The sequence below is a fragment of the Nesoenas mayeri genome (assembly GCF_963082525.1).
Source record: "Nesoenas mayeri genome assembly, chromosome: 20".
NCBI classification, from domain to species: Eukaryota; Metazoa; Chordata; class Aves; order Columbiformes; family Columbidae; genus Nesoenas; species Nesoenas mayeri.
The window spans coordinates 10404188-10425571 of record NC_137569.1 but is presented as its reverse complement, the minus strand read 5'-3'; the positions used below and the strand labels follow the sequence as shown (position 1 = coordinate 10425571).

Sequence of the window (21384 nt, the reverse complement as noted above, 5' to 3'; positions counted from 1 at the left end):
CAAATAGTTTGTTTTGCTGCTAGATCCCGAGTTCTGAATACTAAAGCTGTGTCTACATGTTCATAACTCTCTCTTTATAGGTGTTGAATTTTATTTCAACAGGCAGCATTAAGTTTTACATTTCTTTTGTTATGCTAAAATCCGCCTGCCATTTTTCTAGATGATCAGTAAGAATCAGCAAGTTATTTTCTTTCTTGTAGTCATTTGCATTTCGCTACCACAGCCTGAAGGTCTCAACCCTTTCTCAAGAAGACTTTGCTGTCAAGCCTGCCCGGTGCTGGGGAAGCAACTGAACGAGCGCGACTGCGAAATGATGCGTCTGTGTCCACCACAGCAAGATCTGCTGGGAGTGGAGACAACGGGCACCTGCTGTCCCCGGCTCAGCGGAGGGAGCCCCAGGAGCGAGGGACCCGTCCCGCAGCCGCAGGCAGGCCCCGAAATCTCACAGCTGCCGCTTTTCTTCCTCGGGGTTCTGCTCTTTAGTTCAGCCCCTGGTGAACGGACAAATGCAATGACAGTTTATTTCAAAAGATCTTGAACAACTCGCTTGGGAAACTCCAGCTGCTAAATTCAGTTAGAACGGCAACCAACTTCCTCCAGAGCAGGGCAAGCGGGAGATTAATTACGGGGTTACTGATGACTCTAATTGCTTAAGCCTGCTTCAGAAGTCACGGGAACTCCTTACAGTATTCAGAGCTGCAGCAGCTTCACTGCTTCAGCACTTTCAATCCACCCTTGCCCCGAGCCCTGCCCACAGGGGATCTGCAGTACTCCAGAACATTCCTCTAAGCTGCAGCAGCTTCCAGTCGCTCCCGGTCGGGGAATCCTGCAAATCCCCACAAAAGCCCAGAGGGACTTCTGCGCCTTGGCTGGACTCGCAGAGGTCAGAGGTGCCGCCCACACAGCCGACCCGGCATTTCTGCCCCTGCGGCCTCCGCAGAGACCCAGGTAACGCCGCAGGTCACGGTTTCAGGTGTCCACATTCCCACTGATGGGACCCGAGGCATCAACCACTCCATGAGTCGTGATGGCAAAGTACAGAGCCAAGACCTGTGCTCCGACCTCAGAGCTTTGGGGGTTTCCTTATTTTTTCACTCTTCTACCCAAAGCATACTGAAAAATGTGAAGAATATCATCCAGCTGAACTGTTCCAGCTGGCTGAGAGGAGAAACCACCTTATTCCTTCTCCTTTCTTGGGGCTGGATGTCACAGACAGCAGCTTTGTTCCATTCCAGATGTCTTCTAGGCAAACAGGCGGAACAACTGCAATACCTGAGGAAAGCTCAGCCTGTCTCCAGCATCTTCAACCCTCTCTTGCCGATCAGAGACCACACAGGGTGGAGGCCCCACAGGACTGAGCAGCTCCAGAGGGTCTACACAGGATGGGACATTGAGCAGCCCAAGACTTGTGTGTCTGCTGTGGTGACGCTATCAAAACCAACACCAACAACAATGGCATTCTTGATAATACACATTTAGACCTTTGCGTAGGGCAGCAGTCCCCAGAACAATCCCAAGCTCGGAGACACAGAGGCAGCAAAGTCTCTTGTCCAGCACAGCCCTGATCCAAGCAGTTCATCTCTTGGGTAAGAAATGGGAGAAATCCCTCGTAACGACCTCTGAGCAGCTGCCGGCCGTGCTTGGGCAGGTCCTGCTGGCACAAGGTGTGCCTGGACTCTCTGAAGTTGTATCAGATGTCTAGGAAGCCTGCAAGTGGACTGTGTATTCCGCCGACAAGATCGTTGTGGTGGGGTTGGTCTCTACCGGCACCGTTTGTTCTGACAAAGCAGATCGTCGTTGCGGTCTGTCATCCCAGCGCAGCAGTGGCTGCATCAGAACACGCAGTAACTGCGGAGGGTTGGTCTGTCCCAGCCCACCTGCCCTGTCAGCATAGCCTGAAAAGCCAACATAGGCAAGGGACACGCGGATCTTCTCCACAGGTGTGCGCTCCCAGCACGGCCCGAAGGCAGATCCCTGTGGAGGAGCTAATTAAGAAACAGAAAACACCAAAGTATCTGAAACTTAGAATCATTTTGGTTGGAAGAGACCTCCAAGATCATGGAGTCCAACCATAACCCACCCCTGGCACTGCCCCATGTCCTGAGAACCTCATGTCCGTCTGTCCAACCCTCCAGGGATGGTGACTCCAGCACTGCCCTGGGCAGCCTGTTCCAATGCCCCACAGCCCTTTGGGGAAGAAATTGTTCCCACATCCAACCTCACCCTCCCCTGGGCAACTTGAGGCCGTTTCCTCTGCTCCTGGCGCTTGTTCCTGGGAAGCAGAGCCCGACCCCCCTGGCTCCAAGCTCCTCTCAGGCAGTTCAGAGATCATAAGGTCTCCCCTCAGCTCCTGTTCTTTTACTTAAAAAGCAAACGCTGTGCTTCTAACAAAATCTGTCAATGACCTCTTGAATTTTGCTCTAGCCTAAAAATGAAATCACCAGGGAATGAAACAGGGTGGTTGGGTTGTAGGCATCGCACATGATGCTGCTCTCACTGCTGTGTCACATCGACACAAGCTGGAAGGGTGAGGGGACAGCGTGGCTGCACCCGCTGCCCTGCGATCCCTCCGCAGAGGCGTTAGCTACCGCTTCACCCTGTGCTCCTGTGGGAGAGCAAGATGTGCAGTTCCAGCCAGCTGGATGATAAAGGCAGATCAATACTAACATGACCATCTGGACAGTCAAAGACATAATACTGACATAATTAGATCATAGCAAAATATAAAGGGCCTTGGACAGATTGTGTTGAAGTACGTTTCTCATAATTGTAAGGAGTTATAGCCCAGACTCTTGAGAATGATATCTTGGGCTGGATGACCACCCTCAAGTGCATGGGATGTGTGAAGGTCCTTGGGCCTGGTCTGTGAATGAGTGGGAACATAATTGAAACAAATATAACATCAGTGTGGTGCGTTTTTAATAACAATTATTGGAAAAACGTCTTATGTAACATCTTAGTCCAGGCCTGTACCTGTAAATCCTATGAATTTTCAATGGCTAACAGAGGCCTCAGCCCGGCTCAGCTCTCTGCTCGGCCCAGCTCTGCGCTCCTTCCTGAACGAGATCTCTGTCTGTGTGTGCATCTCCGCCCGCATCCCTGCGTGCGTTGTTCTAATCGCCGCAGCTCCCCCCTGCACACCCAGGAGCACACACATGTACAGGTGACACCAAAGCTGCAGGAAGAAATGAGGCTGTGCCGGTCCCCTGGGCTCGGTGACACCCGGGCAGTGCAGCGGGGCGAGAGCAGGTCCAGCTGAGGTCTGCACGGGGTACAAGAGTTCAACAGCGTGTAACCACACCTCAGTGCTTCCTTCTCCAGGGTTAGGTCTCTGAAACAGGAGACACAAAGACTTCCCAGCCCCAGAGAAGGCAGCTTGCACCACGGCCACAGGAGAGGCAAAGCCCCACATGGGTCCCCGAGTGACCGGTACCATTCTCCCCTCTGCCCTCCACAGAAGAAGCATCAGTGAATCTTTTGCTTTTTTAAGGAAAATGTATTTTTGTGAAAATAGACTTTATTATAATAAAATCTGATATTAAATAAAAACATACTGCAATACCAACACTCGTGGACACTGTGCTGGCATCATTCACATACCTCACGTAACTGTCCTTCTCAAAACAAGTACCGCACTGAAACATGCAACCAAAGAGACACTGAAAAGGATAGAAACCATGTAGTACAAAACTCTCCGTGGCTTAGAAAGGGATGTGTCGTAACTCAAGGAACACATCATTTCATATGAAAATAGCTGCAAACTCTCCATCCCCAGCTCTGCTTTCTGAATGCTTTGACTCAGGAGCAGCCCACTGAAACAGCCAAATAAAACCGCGAAAGAGGCAGACGTAAAGTAAATAAATAGTTAAATAAGTAAATAAATAAAATAAATAAGGCGGAGTCCCCAGCCAGCGAGTGGTCAAGGTGAACCAGCCAAGAGCAGCTTCCAGCAGCCCACGCTCTGGGCAGAAGTACCGACCCGCTCAGGGAGTCGCTTCTTCCTCCACGGGAATCCTCGTGCGGAACGTGACGGAGGCAGCGGGGGATGCTCCGAGGCACAGCTGCGTATTTACAGGTTTACAGTACAAATAACTCACTTGTCAGCCCAGAGACAGCAAAGGGGATTCACGGGAACAGAAGAGTGCAAATTTTCTTTGCAGGGAGTGAAGGAGTTGACGTAACCTCCTTTGGACCAGAGAACTACCGGGGTGTGCAGTACGAGGGAGCTCTTCCTAAGGGGCCGGGGCTTTGCTGGGAAAAGCCATTTAGCTAACTTACAGCCAGAATATAGTTTTTAAATTAAAATATTTACAGGGAGCCGGCGCGTTGAGGGTTGCACAGAGCAGGACACGCTGCTGCGGGGGCCTCACGCACCCCAGAGCCGTGACACCGTGTTCAGAGCCGCTGCCCACGCCGGGGGGACACCCACGGCTGGGCTCTCAGCAGCAACCACAGCTCCCAGACAAACTAACGAGTTTCTTCTATTCAATATACATTTTTCCCCCTATGAAAACACTCTAATCAGCTTATTGCAGAGCGCTCCTCCTGACTTTTCAGTCCCCGCGTGGACTGCACAGGCAGTCTTTACAGAACAATAAATCCCATGCTAATTTTTCTTACTCGACCCAAGTTTTTTGAAGAGCTTTTTTCCTTTGAAGAAGAAGCCTCTCTTCTTTTTACTCTGAGCAGGGACATCGCCGCAGGTGAGAAGAGCCAGCGATGCCTGCTCTGGACATTGCTCGCCCATGACAAGGCAGGAAGGTGGTAGAGTAGGAGTTGGTGAGGAGTCGCTCTGATCAACAGTCCCATCTGGATTTAACTGAGCGGGGGAAAAAAGAGAAAACAAGAGAAAAAGCAGAAGTCAGAGCTGATGAAGGACACCACACCAACACAAACCTCAGGCAGAGAACCTGCCCTCTTCCCCCCGTCTGCCCCTCGCCCTGCAAGGCTCCGCTCCTCTGCGCAGTTCCAGCTTCAGTTTGGAAGTTTCTAGTGGATTTCAACTTTTTTGTACCCACTACCCAGACCCTGAATGAGCTCTGAAATACCTGAACTTTGGGCTAAGAACAGGACAGTAGGAGAAGCTCACTGAGGACCTGATAAAAGATGCTGCTCCACAGCTGAAGATGCTGTAAGTGAAGCATCTCCTGAGAGCACAGACAAGTAGATACTGACGGATCGCGCGGGCTGCCTGCGCCGGGAGAGCCCGGTGGGTGCACAGCACACTCTGCGACGGAAGGCAGGTCATTAAGAAAAAAAGAAACCAGCCTAATAAGAACAAGGACTGTGCAAGACCTTCCGATGAGCTGAGATGTTTCTGCAGCAGTGGCCATGCTCTGCTATGGTCAGAATGGGAATGCGGAGCCTTGCAAGGTGGCTCAGCACCCCGTGGATCCAGTTGCAGGAGGGGCAGAAAGCAAAGTCTGATGCTCTTGCAGCTGCACCAATAATGGAGAAAAAGTTCAAGATGGGGCAGGACACAGAGTCTTGGACCAAGTGGCACACGGTGACTGACGTGTTCCTAAGTCACCTGAGCACTGGAGAACGTTAACCGGGATCCACAGCCCCAGATGACGCACCCTATGCTGCTCCTTTGGGAAAGAGCTTATAGAAATCAGAGAGTGCCCTAGTCCTGGGCTCAGGCTTCTCTTCACAAAAGACTAAGGGCAGGTCGGTTGCCAGCAGCAGCCTTCTCTCCACGATCTCCTCTCGCTGGGTTTAGGTGTCTGGCCAGTGATCACTTGGATCTGGCAGGACAAGCTTTCCCAAGAAGTTTCAGAGTTCACCAGGGAAGAGGCTTTGGGTTTCTGAGGCCCAGGAGAGCCCTTGTCCCACTGCCCCGTCTCCCACACACCGTTCACCGACCAGCATCTCCCCAGCTCCCAGCTGTACAGCCCGGCTTGGCATTCCCCAAAGCACAACACGACAGTGGCTGGAGCACATTGAAGTATCATGTCCTCATCATCACTCTGCTTGGGTCCCACTACATCAGGGAGAGTCAAGGGCAGCCCTCAAGGGTCTGTAAGAGCAGCCATGGCTCCAATAGGGAATCACAGAATCACTGAACAGTTTGTGTTGAAGGGCCCTTCCCAGCTCCCCCAGTGCCCCTCTGCCATGAGCAGGGACATCTGCACCAGCTCAGGGTGCTCAGAGCCCCGTCCAGCCTGGCCTGGGATGTCTCCAGGGATGGTTCAGCCACCACCTCTCTGGCCAACCTGGGCCAGGCTCTCACCACCCTCAGGGCAACAATTCCTTCCTCATGTCCAGCCTGAATCTCTCCTCTTTAGTTTAAAACCATCACCCCTTGTCCTTTTGCAACAGGCCCTGCTCAAAAGTCTGCCCCCATCTTTCTTACAGGCTCCTTTCAAACACTGCAGATGAGCTGGTGACATGGGCAGCAGGATGCTGTGCCTGGGGAGGAAGCGCTACCAAAGAGCAAAGAGATCAGCCCTGCCCAGCAGATGTGTGACAAGCAGAGCAGCTGCTGGCAGCTCTCTGGCAGGGGTGGATGTGCCTTGGTCCTGGTCCCACGCTGCACCCAGGGAAAGCGGCTGAATCGAGCAGATGCACAGACACAGCATTACTGCCACAGCACAATCATACTTGATGGGCTGTGGGTTAGTTTAATCAAAATTTCCTGGGTGAAAAGCAAAAGTAGCCCTGCTCTGTCACCCTACTGCTGCTTCAGCACCCCACCTCCTGTGTGACGGGGGCACAGAAAGGGGCTGTGACCTCTCCTGCTCCTTCTACTGCTGCGTCCCAGTCGCTGTGCTGCAGGAAGAAAGCGCTGCTGGTAGGTGACCTGCAGGTCAGGGAGGGGATTCTGCCCATCTGCTCCGCTCTGCTGAGATCCCACCTGGAGTCCTGTGTCCAGCTCTGGGGCTTCCAACATAAGAGGGACATGGAAATGTTGGAGAGGGTCCAGATGAGGCCATGAAAATGATCCGAGGCTGGAACAGCTCTGCTGGGGGACAGGCTGAGAGAGCTGGGGGGTTCAGCTGGAGAAGAGAAGCTCCGGGGAGACCTTATTGCAGTCTTGCAGTACCTAACAGGAATCTACAAGAAAGCTGGAGAGGGATGTCTTACAAGGCTGTGAAGTGACAGGACAAGGGGTGATGGCTTTAAAATGAAAGATGGGAGATTTAGATTAGATACGAGGAAGAAATTGTTGCCCTGAGGGTGGTGAGAGCCTGGCCCAGGTTGGCCAGAGAGGTGGTGGCTGAACCATCCCTGGAGACATCCCAGGCCAGGCTGGACGGGGCTCTGAGCAACCTGAGCTGGTGCAGATGTCCCTGCTCGTGGCAGGGGGAACTGGGGGAACTTTAAGGTCCTTTTGAACCCAAACTATTCTATGATCCTATGAGCAGAAACCTCTTCTCTAGAGTCAGACTCACTATGTGCAAGACCTGTCAAGTCATTCCTAAGCACATAGGAGTACAGGACTTTTAGAGAGCTCCGGTGTGAATACACGACTCCTCTTATCTCCAGAAAGCTCAGAGTCAACTTGTAGCAATTACTTTAAACTGTCCCAAGTGACAATGCCATCCAACCCTCTCTGACCTGAACTATCATCTCTGGCTACAGGGACAGAGGTGTAATTCCTCTCCATCCTTCTTCACTATAGTAAACAATATGGTGGCTGATCTTTCCTGAACTCACACTCTATTTTCACCAGGAAATCTCATTCCACATGCTTTCAGAGGCACTTCTGTGACCCTCCAGGTACACAGCGCTGTGTTGACAGGCCAGCCCGGCTCTCGGGAAAGCTGCACCCAGCCTGCAAGGTCACAGCAGTGCCAGCTGCCATCTCTGTACCTCCCTGCAGCTGACGGCCCAAGCGCTGCTCGGGCATGAGAAGTCTGGAAACAAATCTGAATGAACCTAGATGAAGCATTTTCAGCCAGTAATGCTGAAAGGAGGTTGGAGCATGGAGGGGGTTGGTCTATTCTGCCAAGTAGCAAGTGATAGGACACAAGGAAATGGCCTCAAGTTGCGCCAGGGGAGGGTGAGGTTGGATGTGGGGAACAATTTCTTCCCCAAAGGGCTGTGGGGCATTGGAACAGGCTGCCCAGGGCAGTGCTGGAGTCACCATCCCTGGAGGCGTTTAAAAGGTGTTTAGATGAGGTTCTCAGGGACATGGGTTAGTGTTAGATCTAGGTTATGGTTGGACTCGATGACCCTGAGGGTCTCTTCCAACCAAAATGATTCTATGATTCTATGATTTATGGAGGCAAAGAGAACTCGGTAGCCTAGCTGTGTGTAAAAGAATCCCTGGGTTCTGCTCTGGAAGCCACTGATGTGTTGTGCAATGAAGAATCCTTGGATAAGAAGCACAGAAGCACTGGGGGTCTCAGCAACACGCGGTGAGTGATCCCCTGTGAAGCTCAGGCTGCCAGGCTCAGCAGCCCTGGGGGACGCAGCAGCGATGGACACAATCCCCTGTGCAGTCAGGGCAGTGGGGGCTCGGTGACACGTGCCAAGGAAACCACTTTGGTGGCAAAGGCGGGACAGGTTTAGGGCAGAGCTGAAGTTGCCCAACAAACCCTATACAATTTCTCCTGTAGTGCTATGCATGAAGGGCTTGATGCAAAATGAATGGCAGGTACCCAGGCCAACTCACAACTGTCACAATTATTTACTGTAATAAGGATATCGCAGTATCAATGTCACTATCAAATATCAAAGGGTTAAAAGGAAGCGAGTTCCCTGTCTCTGTGGCCACCAGTCCTGCTGGTTCCCAGCTGTGGCACAGGATGCCCGGACAGATTTCCATACACACATTTCACACACAAGCACGTGCAGATATTGTCTGAGGTCTCTATATGACAGAAAAGCAACAGAACCAGCTCACAAATTCATCTGGTAAGAGACAAATGATACTAAAATAAGGGTTTCTTCCCTAAGAGAAACACGAAGAAAAGATTGCTCTGTCAAGGTCCTGATAAAAGCTATTTGGGTTGATAACCAGAGGAGTCATGTTGGTTTTCACAGGGTGGTGTTCAGGTATTACTAATTTGCACAATTTCAGGAAAATGATGCTTGAAACCAAGAAAAACACAGATCTGTTCCCACTGTCCCGCAAAACCAGGGGTCTTCCCCCCCCCAGCCCCAAAACAGTTTCTTTAATTGTTATCAGATGAACAATTATCTACACAAGGTTGGTTTTAGGGACAAAATGTTACAGCTTTCTTAAGGTGGAGCTGTGCAGGGGGTTTCCAGGACTATACACAGGTTGCATATGGGCTGTGCTCGGCCTGAGCAGGATCTTGCAAAGGCTCAACAAAGCTTTAGCTGCTGATTTGCTTGAACAGGGGGGCTGAATTACAGAGCAGGTCTGTTCTAAATGGAATATCCAGCACAGTCCCATCACTGCCCCCAAAACCACCAGATGATTGTTCCCATTACGTTTCATACACTGAACAGACCAGGGCTTGTCTTTAAGACAGAGCCAATGTGGCAGGTAGAGGTCTGTCAGCAGAGGATTTGAAGCTGGACTTGCAGCCTGTCAAGGAGTAAACTGCAGCGCAGGGCCTGTGAATGCGCTAGGCTGGGCGGGAGATTAAAGAGATCTTCTCACACAGACTTACATGGTCGCTCTCTCTCTATGTATCATTCATATCTATCACTGGACTCTTCTCTTCCTCATTCTCTGAAGAATAAAACCGTCACGATGCATAATACAGGCAGAAATAAATACATGAAATCAATTAGAATCAAACACTTTCTGAAGGTGCTTTACAATCAGTCTTGGACATAAACTGTGTATTACTGATGCAAATGTATTCATTCGACAGCCACAGCATTAAAGTAACTGCTATAAGTTGATGAGCATGAGTGTTTTGGGTCCCCAGCTTGTGATCGTAACTTCTTGGATACTCTTCTTTGCGCTGTATTTCTTATTGCTCAGTCTATTCCCCAAATGTTGTCAGCCCGAGTTAAACTGTTTCACCTTTTCCAGTTGCCAGCATTTTGATATTTACTTAGAAATAATTCAAAATGCTCCACCTTCCCCAGTTCAATTTGGAAAGTAAATTGCCCTTACTCTCGAGCCTTTGGCATAGCATCAGGGAGAAGGGAAGTGTGAATAACAGGGTGAAAACATCAAATCCAAGAAGTTACAAGCCATTTAAAAATCACTCATGATCATAGTGGAGAAGCTCCTGTTAGACTGGAAGAGTTAATACACGTCCGAACTCTGCTGTGATCCCACGGTGAGCACACGTGCTCCCTGACGGGCCAGGTCTCACTCCGGGACTGTAAATGTGACAGGAGCCCATTTTGCTGTGCTGCCCATCAGAAAACTCAACCACCACCACGCACCTTTTGCCTTGGGTGATTTTTTGCACAGTCTCCACTCCCCCCATCCCAAACAGCAGCAGCAAAGGTGCTTCAGTGTGTGTTGTATGTAACAAGCAAGTTCCTAAACTCTCTGGAGTGAATACGTCGCTGGGGTTTGGAAAGCCCCAGGCAGGGCTGTAGCACTGTGAGAGCTCATCCCAGCTCAAGGATGGCCTTTAGAATATATACGTTTTACAGGAGGAGGAGGTATTTCTGCCTTACCCATCAGGAGTTCTACCCATAGGCAGGACACTGTGACGGCGCAAAAACTCAGTGGGGTCAGAGGGGTCAGGTTCCGTCTCTCCTTGCTAATCACTGAACATACTTAAGTGTAGTTAAATGATACAAGCTTGGTTATGAGCAGGGTAAATGTATCAATTTTAAAAGGAGCTAAACATGCCCTTCACGTTTGGAAGCTGTTTAGATAGAGCTGGACTGCAAAGCGCAAGCAGGAGCAGGACTGCGCACGCTAAGCCTGGATCCCCCAGGGCAGGACGGGAGCCAGTCTGTCACAGCAGAAGCATCCGAAGTCATGCCTGCGCAGTTCACGTGGATTCCCACTGAAATAAAGTTGGCTTAAACACCATCAACTCAATTTTCCAAGTTCTCAGACTTCAGACTACAAAGAAGAGCAGCTCATGGATCAGCCAAGCACCCAAATTAGCAAATCAAGCCTGTCCCTGAGGCTGCAGGTTCCTGCTCTGCAGAGCCAACGTCAGACCACGGCAAGGGGCAGCCTGTGGGGTTCCTGGCAGAGAGAAGTGGAGACAAATGGAAAAGTCCAAAGGGCAGGGAAGCCTGGAACACGTCTATTTTATATGGGGTGCTTCCATCACATCTGAAAGGTTTTTCTGAACCGTAGGAAAAAAGCTTCCAGCCTGGAGCACGCAGGGATATCTGGACCAAACTGGTGTGTCCAAGGGAACAGTCAGCACGGGTCGGGAGGGGAGAGGGAAGCGGAGCGGCAGCAACTGCAGGACAGCGAGCAGGGGCAGCTCGAGCTGCTCAGCAGCAGGGCCGGCAGGACCTCCCTGCCCTGCAGGGTCCCTGGCAAACTGGTGCCACAGTTTCCTCACCAGTAAAACAGAAGAGAGGGGTGCAAATCGGAATACTTGCAGATTGATTGTGTATGTTGCTTTCTCTTACACACCTTAAATAGAACACCATCAGCTGAGCCAAACCCTTCACATCAGCAAGGGGCTCAGCTGCCCGAGCCTTCGAGGTTTCCTGAATCTCCCTACAGTTTCTGAGAGGACTTGGGCTGAGGCTGAATAACAACCCCTGGCATCTGAAATGGGCCCTTGATGCTGCTGGTTGATGCCAGAGAGGAGGGTTAGATCTGTAATAAGCTACACTATGAATTCAACGTCTTTTAATTTTCCTGGTGCCTTTGGCACTCTCTGTTCCAACAGATGAGCAATTTGGAAAGAGTAAATCATTCTGAGAGGGTCAAAGAAGAAGAAAATCTGCTCTGAGCTCTGAACGCTTGGATTTGCGTAACCTCAGGGCTCTTAAACCCTGGTATTAACAGCTTAATCACCTTCGATTCCGCAGCCTGGACCAGCACCTTGGAGAAAAGGGACTGAGTATCCTAAAAGGTAAGTGTAAGGGACCCAGACAGCTTCTGAGTTTAGATGATCCAATAGACTACATACAAGCCTTATTTCTGAGTCAGGCTCGCTGCTTGCTCTTTGTAAGAAGGCATCGGGGCTGTAAAGCCGCCCCTGCACCCACAAAGCCTGAAATGCCTGGAAGCAAGAGGTGGGGCTGCAGGAGAAGCCTAAGGGAGATCAGACAGAGATGGGAGGTGGGTACAGAGAAAAGGAAGAGCTGAGCATGAGAAACAGGACAAGAAACACCAAAAACAGGACAAGGAAAGCCGCAGAACGCAGGAAAGCTGGGGTGGCACCAGCTCTACAGAGGAGGATTCAGGGCCAGGTACTTCCTTAAGGACGTGCTCAAAACCAGCCTGAACCTGCTCTTACACACTTCTGTGGGTCTGGCACCACCTGACAGTGCCAACCACCTCCCAGGAAGAACTGAGGGTTGAGTACACGTGAGCTGGGACCAAGCTGTGTCCCTCCCCGCCTCCCATTCTCTGGAATGACACAGCACAAGAGTGGCCAAGGAGGTGCCACAGTTTTGTCCTCACCCACTGAGGACACACTGAATCTGGCAGATGACCCACATCTCACATTTAAGCATTTTTTTCAAGAGTATTAGTAACATAATGCAAGGGGTTAGCTCACATTCTGAATTCCCTGCATCCATGGGTTGCTCTCAAAGGATCCAGCCCACAGACCTGCTTGGGAAACTCCCCAGAGTATTCTGAATTTGTCTGAAAGCACTTCGGACTGAATTAAGACATCAAACTCAGGACGGACAGGAGAGCACTGGTGTTGCTAACTCCAGAACTCTGTGGCCAGGATATGAGCATAACTGAGGAATTTCATGTGTCTGGGGAGCTGCCTGAACTGCTTTGCTTGCAGCAGGATTTTACCACTGACGCTTCTGTGGATCTAAAGAATCTGCTGGTAGGACCTGGGATGCTCTTTCCTCAACTGACCAGACTGAGGGCCCAGTGGATGTTGTTGCTTTGTGCCTCTTTCCGCACTACAGGTAAGTCTTCAAGAAGAGCTCCTAGCACTCCCCTCGAAACTTTAGAGCATCTCCCACGGGATGAACTGAGCTGCACGCACTAATTTCCACGACTGCACCACATGCTGCATGCTGCGCCATGCCCGATCTCCAGCCACATCGCGGTTTGCACGTCTGCACTACGCGGTGTCACGCGACCTTACCTGGCTCTCAGAACTCAGCGGAAAAGCCTCTTTATCTTTTGAATGGAGTTCCTCGACCTGGCCTCCAGCAGGAGCGACGGCTTCCAGGAAGTTGGACGGGACGAGACCTCTCTGCTGGTTCAGCTCTCCCTGCAAGATCAACATTCAGTTGTCACATCAGATTCCTGGTTGATGGAGAAACAATAAGCAGAGGAGCAGCACTGAGCAGACAGCCAGACCGCAGCTGGATGGACGCGCAGGAACACGCTCATGTTGGAAAGATCCTCAGCAAATTTCACAACTCACATCCTTGCTCGGTTGTGGAATAATTCAGTGCACAAAGCCACAGAATAAAGGAAGACGGCAGCAAGCTGTGACAAATGTATTCCTGCAACATGGTCACTTCTACAAACTCAAAAAATATCCACTGCTATCCTGGAAGCAACTGGAATATGGTTGTGCCACAAGCTTTCTGAAGGCCTTTGATTTGCTCTGGTGTTTATTTATTTTATAAAGAATGAGGCACTGCTGGCACAATGTGCTGCAGGCATTGCCTCAGTGCTCGCTGAGGTCCAGAGCTGCACAGCAAGCTTGGCTGTATGCCTCAAAAACTGTCTCCAGTGCAAGAGAAGGTGTTGGGTGAGACAGAAACAACCTCAGCAATGCTGTTCAGCCAACGCTATAAAAGAAATCAAACCAAACGTTCACAGTGATCCCTCCAGACTTTACCTGGAGCTGAACCTCAGCTTTGACGTGTGCGGACACGTCACTTTCTGTGGAGGAAAAGGTGGGTGATCCAAGCGCCGAGCGCCGTGTCCAGCTCACGGCTCGCTGGCAGGCACAGCCCCCAGGGATGGACCGTCAATTAAACAGCTCCCAGCGCTTGTTGAAGTGTGGCCAGATGGGGGTCAACATACATTTCTATTCTGATGTTACCGTTTTAGCCTCTGTCCTGGGTGAAATCACGTGTCTGAGTGCTCGCTGACAAATCAGCTTACAGCAGATGCTGATTCAGCTTGATGTATGTACAGAAAAACGCATCATAGACTTTGGGAAACCTGCAGTCAAGTTATGCAAACTCAGAACCATTTGGATATTTGGTTTACAGGACTGCCAGGAACAATCTGCCCTGCAAGAAGCAGATAAAGGTTTGTTTTCCAAAAGCAAAGTATTTTGTTCCCTGATTTCTGCTCTCCTGCCACTAGATGGACTCCAACGATCGCAGACGGAGCCCCAGGACCTTCCCAACCCCTCTACTCACATAATAGAATCCGTCATCATCCATGGACCCAAACACAGTGATGATGTCCCCGGCACGGAAAGTCAGTTCAGCCTGCAAACAGCAAGAGAACAACGGTCACAGGAGAAGAACCACCTGGAAATCCTCACCAGAAACACACGGTCATCCTGGGCTCCTTGCACAATCGCCCCGAGGGAGAGAGGCCAGAAGACGTGTAGGACCAGGATGCCAAAGAACAATCCAAGTCCTAACTGTGGAATCCAGTGCTAAGGAAGCATTTTATAAACTACGACAAGAGCAAATCCTGTTTCTTAAACCAATTTTATTAGGGCTTCAAAACAGTACCTAACCCCTGTTCTGGAAAGGTATGTTGAGAACAAGCTGAACAAGCACCAGAAACACTTTTAATTTCTTTAAACATAAGTACTAAATCCCACTCCCTTGGAGGAGCCTGTTCTGTATGCAACGCTCAGGGATTAAGCACCAGCAGGAATGCACACAAACGGATACAACTGGGAAAATCTGACCTGGAAATGGAACATTACTGTACAGCACACACAACGTGTCACCATCAGATCCATCTGTCTCCAAACAGGCTGTGTCCCACTGGCTTTATCTGCAGAAGTGTTGGCTGGAAGGGACCTACCTCTAATACTTTACCCTATTCTATCCCTAGTACTCTATTTATCGCTGGAGGCTGCAGCAATACTGTTGGCTGTGACTTACTTTGTTCTAGCAGAAAAACACTTGTAGGGAACTTCACTCCCAGAATGGCACAGCTGAGCCCACTGTGTCACGGTGCAGGTTCCCAAACAGCAGCTGCAGCCTTCTGGTAAAACTAGTGACCAGATCTGGGAGCATGAGCAGCGAGCATTTCCAATGATGCAACAGAACCGCACCAGCTTGTTTCAACAATTTGAGCTCTGTCCACAGGGAGGGTTCTAGGAAGACCTAATCATTCACAGCATCCCAGAATGTCAGGGGTTGAAGGGACCTGGAAAGCTCATCCAGTGCAATCCCCCCATGGAGCAGGAACACCCAGATGAGGTTACACAGGAAGGTGTCCAGGCGGGTTGGAATGTCTGCAAAGAAGGAGACTCCACAACCCCCTGGGCAGCCTGGGCCAGGCTCTGACACCCTCACCTGGAAGAAATTTCTACTCATATTTAAGTGGAACCTCTTGTGTTCCAGTTTGTACCCATTGCCCCTTGTCCTACCATTTGTGGTCACCAAGAAGAGCCTGGCTCCATCCTCCTGACACTTCCCCTTTATATATTTATAAACATTAATGAGGTTTATAAATATATAAAGGGTTTATAAATATATAATCACTGTGAAAAGTACAGTCATTTTCTTGCTGCCATGGGCCCAAAGTGCTCCTTGGCTGGATGTATGAATACCTACATGGATGCTGGTTGATACACACTCTCATTGTATCTCTCCCAAGATAATCTACCATCCCTAAAACACTCTGTCCTTAGAAGCAGACTGTCTTGCTCATGAGACAGTTTGGGAGGCAAGCATCACCTGGCCTGTGCCTCCTCTTGGCCACACACTCCTGGATACATGGAAAGATCTCCATGTTTCTGTTTGCTCGGAGCAGACTAACACTGCTGTGGAGGATCAGAGAACAGAATATGTTCTAACATAAAAAGGTTTTTTGCAGACAGAATTCTGCATTGCAACCTGCCCACCTGAAACACGTATCCACAAAAATACTGTTTGGATTGTATGCTTGGAAATCAGTAACACAGAAGACTGGTCCAATACACTGGAGCTAAGTCTTCTTCCTTGAACAAAGACCTACACGGGTAGTTAACACGAAAGACATGCTCACCTTAAATATCAGAAATACATTCAATTCAAATCCATTAAGCAGTTTTTCCCTTTTCCCAGAGGCTGCCCTGGATCAGCTGCTGCTTCCTCCTGCCCAAACCTGCGAAATCCTCTCTAAGCGCTAGCGCAGGGCTGTCAAACTCATTTTCATCGGGGGCCACATCAGCCTCACAGTTGCTTTTAAAGGGCCAAATGGAATTTTAGGGCTGTATAAATATAACCACTCCTACATTTTATACAGTCCTAAAATTACGTTCGGCCCTTTGAAGGCAACCACGAGGCTGATGTGGCCCAGAGTTTGACATCCCTGCACTACAGGATGCTACGAGGCCATGAGATGCTCATATAGTTTCACTGAGACACATACTGACCCTCATGAGGGATATATAGCTTCATATTCTTCACAGATAACAGAACACTGTTACCAGAGAATGCACGAGAGAACAAACGCTACATTTTATAACCTCAGCCAACCCCTTTTAGCAGGTCTGTTACCAAGCTACCATCATCTTGGTTTTGGTTTTGACCAAGGTGCTAGTGTGTTGGGATGGAAGAAAACAGAGAGGAAAAAGAAGCCTGTAAGAGGAGGAGTGGCTCGGTGTTACCTCTACATCTGCATTCGGAGAGCTCTCCTTAGGGTTGTAGTCAAAGACAGCCACCATGCTTCGAGAAGTCAGCAGTTCAGCTTCAAAGTCCTGATGTTGCTGGTCTGCAGGACAGGAATAAAACAATCTACCCTGAGCTGGAAGTTCTAAGACAAAATTCCAAATCACAGCAACTCCTTCACTGTTCTTGGAGTGGACTGAGCAAAAAGAATACTGGGGGAAAGTGAATGGCAACTGAATGGGAAGGAGATCTTAGAGGCCCCAGGTAAAGCGGTTTCCTGATCTCCTGTATCATCTCACACAAGCACAGAACTGGGCACATCTGCCCATTCCAGCACTCTGGTATCCTGTCTGTATATACAGAGTGTGTTATTTTATGATTTCCGTTTATACACACACATATATAAACACCCAGAGGACAGCAGCCTCTCTGCCGTGTGTGGGAAACTGCAGCGGGTCTGTGGAATCCTTGACAGAAAATATGAGAGTAGAGATCAGCCTTGAGATATTAAGATTTACCCTTGAGGAGGATGGGAGTAAAGGAGTATCCGGAGAGAGGAGAGATGTACCCGTGAGAGAGAAGGGGATAGAAGAATAACATGGATGATAGCAAGTTTAACCAATGAGATGTTAGTGCTGTAACTTGTAACCAATAGTGAAAAGACACATGAACTGGCAGAATTGTATAAAAATGCACTTGTAGCAATAAATGGCATCTATTACTTTCATCTTGAAAGAATTTGGTCCATGTCGCTTGTCCGTCTCAACCGCGACAGCCGTGTCTCAAATGAGCATTTCTCCTCCCTCCACACAACACTTTGCTATTGAGCTCCAAAGTTTATCATCCGGGACCAGCCAGAGCCCTGAAGGAGCACTACAGGGTCTTGCATTGGCCTTGGACCACAAAACGTGTCTGTAGAATGATCATGCAAAGGTACCAACCCTCTTCTCTTAATAAGAAAGAGCAATTCTCACCTGGATGAGACTTGTACTTCTCCTGTTTGTCCAGCCCTGCTGGAGGAAGGAAACGTCTCATCAGTGGGTATTCATCTTTCAAAAGTGACCACAACACAAACTGACAAACGACAATAAAAAGAACAAAGACAAAGGCAGCAAACAACAGAAGCAAACTGTTCATGCAACTCAAAGTCTACAGCAGTAACCACAACTCAGGGGCATAACATGAAGCAGAACTATAAAAGACATCACTGTTGTTAAAAACTTAACACCAGCACAGGGATGGGCTCTCTTTCCACTTCCTAGCAGTTGTACAGAGACAAACATCTGAGGGTCCTGTAAGCAAGTAGTAAAAATTCAATGCAGTCTGTAATCCTACAGCAAAAATCAAAGAGGAAGCAGTGGCTGACACAGACCTTTCTTGGAGCGTCTAGGTTTTGGAGGAGGGACGGATTGGCGGCGTGGAGGTGAAGAAAATGTGCCATTTCCTTAATAAAAATCCAAAAAAGCAAATAAATAGACAAGAGAAACAGACAGTGAACATAAAGTGAAAAGCATCTCGAAGAGTGACCAGGCAGCAGAGCAGCAGGACGTGCTTCCCCGGGAAGCGACATCGCAAAGCCCTGATCTCCACTTCCCGTATGTGGAGTCAGACGAGGCCTGATCCACATCCGGACACACACAGAAACCCATGCTGTATTTATGCCCATGGGCCACACCACAGTACACATCCAACGTTCCGCTTCTCCACACTTTATCTTTCACAAGCAGCATCAGAAGGATAAAATAAAACCTTCTACCATTAACATCTGAAAAATGCCAAGTGAGGTGAAGACTCAGGTGGGAAGGGACCTGGGGAGGTCTCTGGCTAAAACTCCTGCACTGAGCACAGGATCACAGCTGGACGAGCCCCCAGACCAGCCCTCCAAGGCATTTTCTTAGTGACAAGGCTGTAATACTGGTTTATGGCAGCAGGAAAACAGCAGATGTACGGCCAGCCTGGCTGCCTGAGGAAACAGTTTACTCCCTGCACATACACATAAGTCCATCTTTTTCACTACCATCACGCTCCTGGAAACTTCCAAACTCACTACGGCTCATGAAGCCTCAGAGACATTAAGTTCTACTGTTCTTCTGAGAGGAGGTAGCAGGGCAGGGGACAGGGAGCCTTGTACATCCACAGAGGGGCAAGGGCCACCAGCATCCGGCCATGTCTGGGCACCAGAGGATACACACAAAAGAAACATTATGAATGTCCCAAATGTGGAAAAAAAAGCCTTTCTCAAATCTCTCCTTTCTTAGCATGAGAGAGGGCAAAGGACACAAACCTACCCAAAAATCACGTAGCCACAGAGTGAAAGCAACAGGTGCCTTTGACCCCTGTGCTCCCCAGGACCAGCCTCCCAGAGACCCCCGCGCAGGAGCTGGGCACGGTCAGCACTGCGGGGAGATGGAAACACTGCGATTCCTGCTTTCTCTCTTTTTCTCTGCTGGACTGGTTGTTTTTTGTGAGGGGCAGCGGAACGCTCGGTCAGTGTCAGCGCTCAGCTGGGCCATCGGACCCACGCTTGGGCTGGTTTACCTGCTGAACTGGTGGGGGAACAGCGCTCAGCCAAAACAAGAATTTCCTCTGGTTTTAACAAGCAGTAGCAAAGAGTACACAGAGGTGCAGGATGAGAGACAGGAGGGATAAGGGACAGGCCCTGGGCCACCAATATGTTGCCACTAGTCTCGGGGCAGCTCGCAGCCTCTGAACTGCAGCCCAATTTTTCCTTATTCGGAACAATTTCTTCCCCAAAGGGCTGTGGGGCATTGGAACAGGCTGCCCAGGGCAGTGCTGGAGTCACCATCCCTGGAGGGCTGGACAGACGGACATGAGGTTCTCAGGACATGGGGCAGTGCCAGGGGTGGGTTATGGTTGGACTCCATGGTCTTCAGGGTCTCTTCCTACCAAAATGATTCTGGAATTCTAATTCAGTCCAAACTCTGGTGGCTGCACATCCCAGAGAAGGCTGTGATAGGACAAAGGGCAATGGTTTTAAACTAAAGGAGGGAGATTCAAGCTGGACATGAGGAAGGAATTGTTGCCTTGAGGGTGGTGAGAGCCTGGCCCAGGTTGGCCAGAGAGGTGGTGGCTGAACCATCCCTGGAGACATCCCAGGCCAGGCTGGACGGGGCTCTGAGCACCCTGAGCTGGTGCAGATGTCCCTGCTCATGGCAGAGGGGCACTGGGGGAGCTGGGAAGGGCCCTTCAACACAAACTGTTCTGTGATTCTATGGGTTCCATTACAGACTTGCAAAACAAAGAAGAGAACACAGAAGTGAAAACTCTCACTCACATTCTTCAGCTGCCCTTCAAACTTTTTTGTTTGCCCTTCTCTAGTGCAGATCAGCCTCGCTCACACTCCGTGCTGAGTACAGCAGCCGCGGGCAGTGCTGTGCTGCAGCAGAGACAGGTAGAACTGACACCTTGGAACATCTGCCTCCCTCATGCATCGAGACCTCCCTCCTTGCTACTGCAACAGCCACTAAACAAGCCTTCAGATCCCAGGGACCACCCTTAGAGATAATTCTGGGGGCGGGGGGCTCCACTGGCCACAAAGTTTGACAGCACAACTGAGCTTTCCACATTTCAGCCAAGAAATACACTGGCCATAGCACGGCAGACACATAAAGGACATATAGTACCTATGCTCTCCATTGGTCTGTCAGCAGGAAGGAATCCTTGCTTTAGGAGCTGCTTCTTGATTTCATTATTCTCCACCTGGACTTCAGACACCATGTTACAGGGGATATATCCCTCCCTTCCTGCAGATTCCCCCCTGTAAAAGCCATCAGCATCCTTGTCTCCACACACCTGTGAGGGAAAAGGCCAGAGACTGTTGATGCTCCATGGACTGAGACGTACAGAGACAGGAGAAAGGGACGCTAAGGAAACTCCCGAGATGAAGGAGGCTCTGCCTCCCAAGGTCTAGGGTGTCCCTGAACACAGATGGATCTATACAGAGCAGAAGATGCTCAGTGAGGTGTGCGCTTACTTTCAGGATCTGCCCCTCCTTAAACGGGAGCTCCTCTTCTGCCGCATCAGGGTTAGGAGACATAGAAACAGGATCATAGTCAAAGAGAGCCACAAATATTCGAATGTCATCATCTTTAATTGAGGTTTCTGAAGCCGTGCTCCTTGGAGGACCTGTGCGCAGACAAGGGCACACCAGAGATAACGTCAGCTCCGTTCCCCGGCCCAAACGCACCTACCAGCATCCCCCCCAGCCCGCTCACCTGGACTAGAGAGCAAAGGTTTCTGCGTTTGGCTTCTTCTCAAGCTCTTGTTCTGTCTCCTGCTGGGCCCCTGCCAGGCGGCTGCGCCGGGCAGCTCCTGGCCCCTGGGATCTTTGTGACCGGGCGCCTGCAACAGGAACCAGCACAGAGTTAAGCAGCAGCCCCTGCCCTGCGCCTCGCCCGGCCAGCGCTCAGCCCAAACGCACTCCACAAAGAGCAGCGCATCCAAATGCAACATTCCTCTTCAGGGACACTCGAGAGCTGGAAATACCAAGGGAGGTGGAAAACAGAATTAAATTCGGGCAGCCAGCCGGACCGGCCCCTCACAACCCCCTTGGGGAGCGTGAGG

General features: G+C 50.1%; 1 protein-coding gene across 1 annotated transcript in view; it reads right to left on the bottom strand.

Annotated features, from left to right (window-relative positions):
• Window positions 1-4286: 4286 nt before the first annotated feature.
• Window positions 4287-21384, bottom strand: part of TSPOAP1 (TSPO associated protein 1) — a gene marked incomplete at its 5' end in the record, with an annotated part of 74491 nt that continues 57393 nt past the window's right edge. The window contains 9 exons of the mRNA XM_080357367.1: window positions 4287-4819; window positions 13140-13268; window positions 14380-14451; window positions 16800-16903; window positions 17775-17813; window positions 18173-18244; window positions 20445-20613; window positions 20795-20946; window positions 21036-21162. Coding sequence (XP_080213493.1) covers window positions 4607-4819; window positions 13140-13268; window positions 14380-14451; window positions 16800-16903; window positions 17775-17813; window positions 18173-18244; window positions 20445-20613; window positions 20795-20946; window positions 21036-21162 — 1077 coding nt within the window. The 3' untranslated portion in view covers window positions 4287-4606. The remainder of the gene's footprint in view (window positions 4820-13139; window positions 13269-14379; window positions 14452-16799; window positions 16904-17774; window positions 17814-18172; window positions 18245-20444; window positions 20614-20794; window positions 20947-21035; window positions 21163-21384) is intronic.